The sequence below is a fragment of the Lepisma saccharinum genome, chromosome 8 (assembly GCF_977018435.1).
Source record: "Lepisma saccharinum chromosome 8, izLepSacc3.1, whole genome shotgun sequence".
Taxonomy (NCBI): Eukaryota; Metazoa; Arthropoda; class Insecta; order Zygentoma; family Lepismatidae; genus Lepisma; species Lepisma saccharinum.
In genome coordinates this window covers 35,041,088-35,053,776 of record NC_139236.1, presented here as the reverse complement: position 1 = coordinate 35,053,776, position 12,689 = coordinate 35,041,088, and the positions used below count along the sequence as shown (strand labels likewise).

Below are 12,689 nucleotides of genomic sequence, written 5' to 3'. Positions count from 1 at the left end.
ACACAAAGTGTGAATGCATGTGTACCACAAATAACTTTCAGACTTCAGAACAGCTAATTACCAAGCTTTCATTTTTTACACTAATGACACTGAATGTCTTAAATTTTCAACTATCAAATTGGTCAGTTTAGGAGAAAATCCTGCTGCAGAAAACAGCTCTTCGTGTATACCATGTGAACGTCCATTTGTCTTTCTACTTGACTCTCAGCTAAAGTCAGAAAAAATTCTTACCATATGTTCTTACTAATATTTTCTGTAGAATTCATCAAATGTAGAATCGTTTGAACTAATGCTCATATTAGACCCAGATATTGGGGTTACTGTTGTACAAGATGTGATTTTGTTGTATAGTTAACCACAGACAAAACTCTTGCAGAATAAAAAAAAGGCACTTTTCAGTTGATATTCCATCTTCATCTGAAGACCCACCATGCACAGAACAGACAATACATGCTCAACATGCAAACCTATCATTTCACTGACCTGTATGAAGAAAAATCTTTTCCTGCATTTTCTTGTCATTTGATATAGAATTGAAGAACATGCTCCACAGAACAATACATGCGAATAAGTGTTTGTGGCACTTGGAGACAAACACAGTTTAAATCTGCTTCTTTGTTTTGTTAGTTTACTTATCTTATATATATTTCACCTTTAATTTTAACATAATAATGAGGGGAGATAATAAATATCTAGGACTCCTACATTACTTGGAATTCATATCACAATACAAAGGTATAACTTTGCAAGGGCAAAATCAAGTGAAATATGAGCAAAAGAGCCTGTATAATACAACTAAAAAGAGCACACTTAACAACTTCTTCAAAATTACAATCCCTTTATAAATCCAGGTTACTTGTTAATTAACAGGACTTGCACAAATTAAATCCACTTTATGCTCAAATAGTTATGTTATGTAGTTTCAAGTGTAATCTGCTCTGCAATAGGACTGCACTGAAAATCAAACGCGGTACCTCTTCATTACAAGATGACAAACGTTAGCCACAAAAGCAAAAGGACCTACCAAATCACCATTGTGCCTGTCAATCTAGACTGTAGAATGTCCAAAAATGTATTTTGAGTGGATTCACAATTTCAGGGAATCTGATTCAAAATACTGTACATCGGGGCTTAGCCCACTTCGTGAATTAGATCATGATGAAATGTGTCGAACGCCCCGCTTTGCTACCATATTAATAAATCAAATGAAGCCCGTTAAGTGTTAAGGTCAGAAAACTGCCAACATGATTTCTTTATTATTCCTTTCATTAATGATATGGAAATCTTCGCAAATATTGCAAGAAGCACCATTGGATGGTGTGTAAAAAGTGATACTGTTGATGTTAAGACCAGTCACGAGATCAATATTGTACAGGGCTATTGTAAATGATCTTCCCGATATCAAAGTTTAATAACTCACGTTTATTTATTTACAATGACATGCAACTTATGTTATATTAAAGAAAATCTCAAAAAATTTTAGTGTCTGGCAAAGCTGATGTTTAGTTACTCATTCCGCCGCTAGGGCAACAGTAAAACAAGATGGCTGGAAACTAAGACAGGAGAGCATTTTGTGTCCTGGAATTTCATGTACAACAGTCAGTTATTTGTGTCCAATGAAGTTTTAGGACAAAGTCCAGGTTAGATCCACCAAGCGGGCACTCAATTCGGAAGTGGTACAGACTAAAGAAAGTGGGTGTATCTGCAAGAGGAAATCAACAGGCAGGCCAGGAGTTAGTGATGAAACAGTTGAGCGTGTGCATGCGACTTTCGTCAGAAGTCCCAAAAAATCAACGGTTCGTGCAAGCAGAGAATTGAACTTGAAGCAGACAACAGTGTGGAAGATTCTGCGGAAACGTTTGAAATTTCAATCTTACCGACAAATTGTTGCAGGCCCTTAAACCTACAGACAAGGATAAGAGACTTGAGTTCTGCGTTGCTATGCAAAACCTTATGGGAAGAGATGGTTTCATTGAGTCTGTTGTCTTCAGTGATGAAGCTACCTTCCACTGTTCGGGGAAAATAACAAACAAAATGTGAGCAAAAGCTTTGGAATATCACCATGTTTACGAAAAACATGTCCGTGATTCCCCTCAGGTGAACGTGTTTTGTGCAGTTACCTGTAACAAGGAGTATGACCCTATGTTGTTCAAGGACGACAGAAAATTTTATTTTCCAGCAGGACGGGAAACCCCCACATTGACACCGGGATGTCAGGAGGGAACTCAACAGAAGGTTACCAAATCAATGGATAGGACGAGCTAGTCGTGAGGATCAGGTTCTGCTTCCCCCCACACCCCGTTCGCAAGATATCACCCCCTGCAACTTTTTTTTGTGGGGTTATGTTAAAAACCAAGTGTATGAGCCACCCTTACCTAACAACTTACCTGAACTTCGAGTACGCATCCAAGAAGCAGTTGCGTCCATTGACTCTGAGATGTTGCGAAGTGTGTGGGAAGAATGTGACTATCGGATTGATGTGTGCCGAAATACAAAAGGCACTCATATTGAGCATCTTTGACGTGGAACATAACACACATGTATGTAACAAAAACTTTTTGAGTTTTTCTTTCATTTAACATAAGTTCAATGTCATTGTGAATAAATAAACGTTATTAAACTTTGAAATCGGGAAGATCATTTACAATAGCCCTGTACTTATTAAAGTTTAAATCATTAAAAAGCATTCAACTTTAAATGCATCTTCCTCTTTCAGAACTGAATGTGATTTCAAACATCACCCTACCACACTTAGGTTATATTTATGTTAATTATTAAGCCACATGAGGGAATAACCATATACCTGCCTATTTTATAATAAAGATTAGTCAGCAGCAAAATTCACATGTTTAAAAAGCAAAATGCAGTTCATAATATATTAAAAATTGCACCACCCACTTGTCATTTTCTACCTTGCACTCAAGCACTTAACAGCGGAACCATGACTTGCCACAACTGAAGCAAACAGTAATATTTTTCATCAGTCATAACTTGCAAGTTAACAATGCAAATTGTTTTCTAAGCATCGAATGAATGAACAAATTTAATAATGCAACCATTTAAAAAAAAAAAAAAAAAATATTTGCATCTCCGCATCAGGAGTGGTAGCTCTGCTAGAAAATTTTACAAGCTGAGAGCATAATTTCAAACCATCTGGTTTGCTTTGGCATTATTACATTACAAACACTAAAGCCACAAAGGCAGAATAAACAAGGTTCTGAAAAGTGTTGCAATAAATTAAACTGTTGCTGTAAACCTCCAAGTAGTTTCTAGCAATTTGATATATGAACTGGAATTGAACTGAATTTCATCAAGTTGATGAAGAAAAAAAATGGTTATCTATAGGTGAACTTGAACAAAATTTTCTGTAGTATAGCCAATTCCATCACATAATGGCAATTTAGTATTCCGAAGAACTGATATTAAAGTTCTGCTCACACAAACGATGTATTACTAAACCAATATCGATTTCCAAATGTTCTCACAACAGAGATAAATGGTTCATTCATTTTCTTAATTCATGTATGTAACTAGGTGAGAGCAACAGGCTTTGTCACAGATAAATAAAGTCAACCAATTAATCTGTCCCATTCCTAATTTACAACATTATACAGGGTGTTCAAAAAGTCATGCAACAAAGACTTTGAACATATGTAAAATTTGCACAGAAAGAGAAAGACACGAAACATACTGAATATTAACTATGTCTGTGTGGATATTTAGATATTTATGAAACATTAAAGAAAAAAATCATGCTCTACTTGAACTAATGTGTAAAAAATTTTACATACGAAGTAAAAACAAACGAATGACAGACAGCTCTGGAGTCAATGTATACTGATAGTCTCAGAGTAATTATTGAAGTGACAAAAGAGCGAAAAATTCTTGCACCTTTTGTGTATTACAGACGATTTATGGGGTTAGACATTCTTAAAAACAAGTAAGTTTACTTTTTTTCTCTTTTTAAATTATGAGATGTACCAGCAAAGTTGGTCATGTCAGAAGACAGTGTCAGGTGTGTCCAACAGCTCGCTATGCCAATCAATCAATACCAGATAAAATAAAATAGTTGAAATTTAGGTAAATTTTTGTACAATAAATTTAAAATCTTTTATTTCAATTGGGTATTGATTGAATAAAATAGTGAGATGTTGGGAACACCTGGTACTTTTTTCTGACATGATCAATGTTGCTCCTACACCTCGTAACTAAAAAAATCCATACTTTAAAAAAATATGTTATAATTAATCCCATGAATCATCTGTAATGTATAAAATTTATCTTTGTTTTATCAATTTGATAGTGACCCACAGAGACCATCGATACAAATCGAAAATTAAGCAGGCAAGCAACTCCACAGCTGTCATTTATTAGTGTTTGTTATTCCTTCGTTCAAAAACTTTCATACACCTTAGTACTTTTACCGCTACTGAATGTTCATGTAGAGCATGACATTCTTCTTCAATGTTTCAAAAATATCCACATAGACAAAATTAATACCCATTGTAAGATTGATGTCTCTATCGCTCATTTTACAAGAATTCCGTGCATTCAAAGTTTAGGTTGTGTGTCTTTTTGGACACCCTGTATAATTGTTATGTCCGTTACATCAGACTATAATTTCGATCTCAAGTATTATTGTTTTGCAGATTTGTTGTTGATGCAAAAAATATGAAAAAATAAGTAGTGCAGTTTGATCACTTGCAAATAACAAATGATGTCATGTGATGGAAAGCAAGATACTTTGGCAAAAACAATCTGTTGTTTGTAAACACATTACTTGCAAAGCCATAAAGTCACTGAATACTCATGGGTATATGGTACAACATATCGTTATAATGCAGAATCAGATCTGAATTGTCACACTTGCTGAAATTTTCACATATTATATATGTGAAATATATATATATATATATATACACACACTTCCCTGCCTCAACTGATGCAAGTCTTTGTAACATGAAGGACATTTCATGAATCCAGAACACAAACAACCTCATACCGTAGCATAAAAAATCGACCAAGCACACCCAAGGTTACAAAACAAAAACCCAAAAGCTGATCCTTGACCATAATAAAGACGTAATATGTTACCCGGAATTTCCACTCATTTGATTTCACTTCTTGAACCACAGGCCAATTTTTCAAAGCACCGCCTTCACCAGATGCCTGTGGGAAGAAAGATTATCAGAAAACTCTCCAGTGTTATACTCGCTTCCAATCTTCCAATCACAATGAACTTTTGTCAGTGATCCATCAAGGTAAACAGGGTTTCTATTCTTTTAAGACCCTGAACTACCAATTTTGAGAAGCTAATCAAGTAATGCTACATGCCATAAGCACTGAAGGCAATTAAGCAGAAAATCATTAGTAAGCTTTGTTAAACTTTTGCAGTGACAATGCAGCACTAAATTGTGATTAAATACAAATGACTGTAGAATTTCAAGTAATGGCAGGGTAATATAATCCATTTAATTGTTATCCACTCTTGCTTTAGGAATATTCAGAACAAAGAATATTCATCATGGAAGGCCATTTGTGTTAATACACAAAATTAATGAAGCACAGTTTATTCTAGACACGAGAGTTAAACTTCGAGGTCATACGGGAATAAGTTGGTAATAATATCGCAAACTTCTTTACTGCAAGAAGTAAGGTACTAATAACTACATGAGATGGATATATAATATTCTCAAATAGTTTATTTTAAGTCCACTTTATGCTCACATATGCAAATCTGTTTCGAGTGGGATCCAAACAATCCCGTGACTCCACCAGGAATCAAGCTCTGCTACCCATTAATTAAAACTGGCAGTATTAACCAACATCATGCAAAGAGGTTGGTTCACTGTTCTCAATTACAGAGAAAAAAGGTTGTGTGTGAATTCAAATGATGAAAAAAACTAGAAACAAGCCTGAAGCATTCTAAAACTACTGAACTATTTTGTGTTGATTCCCAGCACAGGGACATGTGCTGTTCAACAAATTACTTCAATGGTTATGCCATCAAGCCCAACATGTAATTCACTGTAATCGTGTAGAACTAAAAGAAAAACAGATTATTCATGGGCTTACACTCCAACTACCTTCAGGACACAAGATTTTCTGAAAGACAGTGTATAAAAGGACTTATTCACACTACCATAAATACTTCAAGACTTGAAATACAGTGAACAAGGTTCAGATTTTCAGTTACCTCAGAGCAAGACAGTTCAGAATCACAACTCAAGATTGCAATGATGCTGTTAGTTTGCCATGAAGGTTCTCACACTTCAATATAGCCTCTTAAGAATTTTCTTGCATTCAAGTTGAATTTAATGGTATCGCCGTAGGAACAAAATGAGTGAACAGAGCACATCAATTAAGAAATTTAACTCTTTGCAGAGCCAATCGGGTGTTGACTGTTGATAAACAGCTATTTCAGTCTAGTGTTGCTGCCAATACAACAATCAGAACAGTCCTAAGATAGCTTAGCAGCTTCAAAAGAGATTTTGTACAGTCAGCTGGGAATTGGATAAGCAAATGCACCTTAAGACAGAAATATCAGTCCAGATCTTAATTTAAGTTTGTTTGTAATTTTCAACATAATAACCACAGTTTGAATGTTGGCTTTCCATTACAGACTCCCTGTCGTAATGAAAAGCTCTTACTCCGAGTTATCAAGAGTAACTTGTACAAAACTGCACTGAAGACAGAATTACATAACGAAATAATTATTGATGCTTACCTGGCGGCAAATGATGAAAAGATTTTCTCAGGACATCAACCACGTGATATCCAGAGAGACTTCCAAGTTTTCGAGAGCTAACGTCACTCTCATCTTCAGGAATTGAAGTGCAGAGATTATCAAGGCAAGTCTCTTTGCATTTAGTGTGGGAGGAGTCCAGTGTAAGTGGCAGGCAAATCAGCTGGTTCCCCGACGTCCACACTCCCAATCCACTATTGCTAACAAGGAGACAAAGACTAACAACACCCTTCCGTTCCTGGACATCCTCAACATACGCAAACTGGACAGGATTTATACAGGAAATTCACTCACACACATCCATATCTAAATGCCATTCCTCACCATCCAGCGCAGCAATAAACTGTACTTTCTACATTGTTTCATCGTGCTATCTCCATCAGCAACACAGAGCACCTTCAAGATGAAATTAAGTCACCTACGCACAGCTTTCAGACAGAATGGATACAATCAATGTATCCAAACAAATCCGGACACCTCAGACAACCAAGAGGAGAAGAAGATAGCATCATTCAATACATTGGAAACCTCTCTGCAGTCATCAGATGATTTCTTTCAACACACAATATCAAGACTATCCACACTGCCACCAAAAGTCAGAAGTAGACTTCGAAATCCAAAAGATGACCCAGGGTTTACCATATCAGATGTTCCTGCGGTAAAGCCTACATTGGACAAACATGGAGGACAATTGAACAACATTGCAAAGAAATAGATCAAGAATTTTGATCCTGAAGAATCAAGGTTAGCAGAATATCCCATCCAGGAGGGCCATAGAATTGACTTCACAACAACCAACATCGTCAATAGGTCATCCAATCTCTCAGAAGCAATAGTCATCCACGGGAAAAAAGAAAACCCTCAACAGGGAAATGGGGCTCAAACAACTGGTTAGCAATAGTCGACTGGCAGGACAGATGTCTGAAAGATGACACCTGATTGGCCCGCCATGTACACCAGACTCCTGTCACATTAAAAACATAAAAACTCACTCTCTGCACTTGAATCCCTGAAGTGTGAGAATGACGTTGGGTTCTCAAAATCTCAGAAGTCTATCAGGAAATCACCTGGGTGATATTCTCAGAAAACCTTTTCAGAATTACAAGATGTTTCACCTAGACAGAAGACTTCACCAAAATGTTTCATGCACTCTTACATTAGCTCCATATACTTTGCTGCCTAAGAAAGGAGAATCAATTTGGACATTCTATGGACTTCTGTTATCCACTCAAAGGATCTCTTACTGACAGCTCACACCAAGTAGCAGCTACACGATACTTGCTTCCTAGCAACACAATGCAGTAATTAATTATGAAACATATCTAATGTTTTTCTTTTTGGATTTCCAAGTCCAATACAACCACTATGTTGCCTTAGGAACTTGTCCTTACTAAAGGAAAAGATTTCAGCTTATGTTAATCCTTGTTTGTTTGAGTTCCTTTCAAAATTCACTTATGCACAAAAAGGTTAACCTACAGTTTAAAGTGGGATCGAAACCACATTGTGCCTCCGCCAGGTATTGAAACCAGGATTCCTTGATTACATGGCGACAACATTACTGTTATGCCATCTGGGAGGCATTAGGTTCATACCCACAAAGCTTATAAATTACCAGGTATTTGGTTCCATTCCAATGGGTTAATTGAGGACAAACCTGATAATATTAGATATTGTCACTGACAAGATCAACTGTTCATCTTTGGTAAGTAAAATATAGGTCCACTGGAGGCAATGAGCCCATGGATGTCTACCGGCTTTTTCCCCATGGTGAAGCAAGCAGGATTCCCCCCCCCCCAAAAAAAATATTCAATTTCAGTTTACTGTATTCCTGTACCAGTCTATCAGTCCCTTGCAATGATGAACACAGATTGCCATAAAAGAAAGGAAATTCCGAGAGAAATATATAACTTTGTGGGAAGGGAAGTCCTCCCATTCCTGGTGCTTACTTCATTGGCAATAAATGACACACACACACAATGTCTGTAATCTCAGTATAAGAGGAAAAAAATTAATTATGTAGAGAATAAAAAAAAAATATCCGAGCACTCTTAAGATACGGAAACTATATAAGTCAGCAAATCAGACATAACAAAATCACAATTTAAAGAGCACAACAAACCTTTTTTCTTACCATCATGGTGAGAATATCAGGACTGATATTTTGTGTATAAACTATTGAGATATAGGGAAAAACTTTTACTTTGAAAACTTCTATACATTTTGGCCAATTCAAACGAATACACATAATTTGAGAATCAATGCTACTATCTTACAGGCATTTTAACATATGGGCAACACTGAACATTTATCTTCTTCAAAATTAATTGTGAATCTCAGAGATTAACTCAATTTTGGGTGCTGTTGTACGTATGGCTATTTTGCACCCTTAAGATGAAAAATCCCCTTACCTTAAATTCAAAAAAGAGGTGTAAAGAGTCCCTGAACCTTTCATAGAAGATGACAATATTAAGCAATAAACTATCAGGATCAACTATGACTCCCATTGACAAATTGTTCTAATTTCTAATTCATAAAGATAACAAGCATCCCATACAAGGAACATCCGGCACATTATTGCAGGTACATGGAATTTCTAATTAAACACAAGGATGTAGATAAAGGGGACTTGCTTGAAACAAATTGTTCCTTTAGGTATTTTCCAGTTAAATTTAAGCTGTTTGAGTCAGTGAAATATGGAATATCTTCACATTCCTAGCATTTCCTGCATGCAATCATTTTTTTTTAACACAGCATCTTTGTCCAAGGTTCAGTTCGAATGACATTGCTCGATTGTCCTTAAGTACAACCTTCTATTACTTCAGTTAATAGTCTCTAAACCTTCTTAGTGAAAGTGAAAACCTTTCCAAATAATTTTACAAAAAGCTCAAATGACTGCAGCACAATTGTGCTGTATAAATTTCGCAGTTATTCTAAATTAATTTACCCCCTACACAATACAAATTAAATTTAAGGGCTCTTATTATTACTGAACATGTCCTCCTCACATCAACTCCATTATGGTTGTGATTGACAATGTGTGAAAACCTACCTCCATGCTTCCTCAAGAATGGTAAAAACTATACCGAACTAGTGTGTTACAACAGCCTTCTGCAAGGAGCCAATATCTGCCAAATGAGATTAATTTTAACTGAGATGTCAGTTTATATTGACCTGGGTCTCCTACTATCTCCTTAAGTAGCTCTCCAAATACCTCACAAGTAATCAAACTCAAGACCACTTGCACGAAAGGCAAGAGTATTAACCATTTGGCACATACAATCCACACTCTCCCAATAAAATAAGCATTCCTCCTCCATGAAATGAACCCTAACATATCAGTCTTGAGGATAATTCTACAATACTGCAGTCATATAATAGTAAATATACAGACATGACTACAACTCGATCACACTCTATTTAATACAATAAACAACATTGAACATATATGACATGGCATTGGCAATCCTGCCAGAATATCATGAAAAACTGTCGTAAGGAATGTAAAATATTAGAGGTAGACTCACCTTATCCTTCTTGTCCTGCCTGGCATAAGGAAAGCAAGGAATGACTGCTGTGACGCGTGATGCGGATGCAATTTTACATGCATTTATCATAATAAGCAACTCCATGAGGTTGTCATTCACCTCTCCACTGCCACTTTGCACAATATATACATCTTCACCACGTACTGATTCCCCAATCTCTACACTGTACGAAACAAGGAAAAGAAACATTGTTCACTCTTCACTCCATATCATACAGATATTAATTTGTAATTCTTTAACATGCGTTACTTTTCAATTTGCACTAACAGTGAAAATTTCACGTGACTAGTCTCATACACTTTAGTCTTTTTAGACATTATACCAATGTCAGTCTATTTCCTAACATTAGAATTAGAAGATTTACACTGACAAAGGGTCAGAGAATTTGAAACTACTGAAACAGAATGAGAACCACCAACATTCAATGTAAAACATCAGTTTCTTCAATCCGACCAGAAGACATCACTTCAAGTAAATATTAGGTACTATTTAAAAAATGCAAATCAGGATAAACCACAGAGGCAATGTTAGAGCTTTATTACGGAATTGTTTACATGTTACTTTTGCATTCTTTGGTTGTACATTCTGTCCTTTCATTCATAAAAGAAAATATGATTTTTCACAGAAAGTAATGAAGTACATAATTGTAATACTACGAGGAGGCATGATCTTGACTCATCTTTTTAAGACTGTGCAAATCCCAAAATAGGTACAGAGATACTGGTATGAAATTGTATAACAAACTACCTCAGGAGATAAGGTCACTGACTAAATAGTTTACGGAAATGCATAAAGAAATGGCTAATAAATAATTGTATTTATAGCATAGAAGTATTTGAAGAGATAGTTTGTAATATAACCTAACTCACTGTACAATTTATATTATTCAGCTATGGTGTAAATTTATTTTGTACTAACAATGTATCCTGTACTATACTATATTATATCTGTATGACACTGTCTATTGCAACTTGAGGTTGCATAATGACAAAGCATTCTACTCTATTTCAAGCAAACTTGTAAATATTTTGGACCATTAATATGCATAAGAAATTACAACTTATGATGATATTAGACTGGTCTGAAACTTTGAACATAGAAGAGTTCATTAAAGAGAAATTGCTTCATATCTTCATCAGGTGAATGATGACAGGTATGTAGTTCTCAATACGATATTTATCCGCCAAACAACACATTTCATCTCTGCAATCTCTGTGGAAAACTTTCCTAAACCTAGAGTAGCCTATGCATCTATATATGTTCACAATTTTCTATTCAGACACAATTTTGTTTGTATCGCTACTAGTAGTTTCATATGTTAATCATTTGCTGCCTTAGGAAACTTGCAAAGATGAATGATGACGAGGTGTAACTGATGAGGGGACATCAAGTTCCAGGTTGGGATTCAGACCTAGGAACTTAACCTTCAATGGGTGAACCACCCAACAAGACTGCAATCTCTCTCTTTCTTATATTAGGCTAGTTACACAAGATGTTTTTAATAGATTTTTGGCAGGTTAAGATTGGTTTGATTATCTTGCAATCTGCTTGCCCTTCCTCCTCCTTTGTCAAGATACATGTACAAACATCTGGATAAAGTAAACTATCATCCGTATATCTGATTTCCATGAGTTGTAATAGTACAGAATGTTCAACGATTCTTGTAAGTTTTAAAGGAGTATTAGGAAGTGTTTATTAATACTGGAAACTAGTAGGGAAGTGAATTTGAAGCTTGGAGAAACTAATTAGTAGTATTCGCCAGAGAAATCATGATTTGAAAAGTATCTTACATGAGCATCTACACCTGGTTATCTCAGACAGAGTACTGGCAGGTTTCTTACAAGACTCGTAGGTGGGTTCTGTTGAGACCAGGTTTTGGAAGTATTTAGGGATATTATTCTAATGCTAAGAGTCCTAAACATGACCGACATAGGGTGACCCGGAGTCATAGAAAATCAAGGTAAATATTGGACAGGGACAAAAAACCATGTTGTATCATAATTTGTTACATCTAACCAACCAACATTTGTTAATTGCATATCCAGCAATGCTATGATTAATTATTGGGATGAGGTTAGTACCTTTTCTCAAAAATATATTAATAACCCAAAGTGCTTGAAAAAAATTGTTTTAACTTTTTTCCAAATGAAACAAAATTGTGTATGTTTGTTTTATTTTACTTGATCTTGAATTTTGTAATGCCCAGTCTTGGATGTGTGTATGAAAGTGGTTTGTGCTTAAAACCACCATTGTAGGATGAACAGTAACAGTATGACATGCATGTTTAGTTATGGGGTAATTATTGGACACAGCGGAGTAATTGGTGAACAGGGTAATTATTGGACAGCATATTGTTTCTTCTATTCTTTCAGGTAGTGAGCTCAACTGATGTGTGATTA

The 12,689-nt window shown here is 35.7% G+C and overlaps 1 protein-coding gene across 3 annotated transcripts in view; it reads right to left on the bottom strand.

Moving 5' to 3' along the window:
* The window catches only part of Prps (phosphoribosyl pyrophosphate synthetase), a 96,318-nt gene that overhangs the window by 55,836 nt on the left and 27,793 nt on the right, over positions 1 to 12,689 (bottom strand). For 2 of the 3 annotated variants that reach the window (XM_083126472.1, XM_083126474.1), the window contains 2 exons: positions 10,270 to 10,453; positions 5,095 to 5,169 (listed from right to left, as the gene is read on the bottom strand). In XM_083126472.1, the coding sequence (XP_082982598.1) occupies positions 5,095 to 5,169; positions 10,270 to 10,453 (259 nt within the window). The remainder of the gene's footprint in view (positions 1 to 5,094; positions 5,170 to 10,269; positions 10,454 to 12,689) is intronic. The other variant, XM_083126473.1, reaches the window with a different exon arrangement.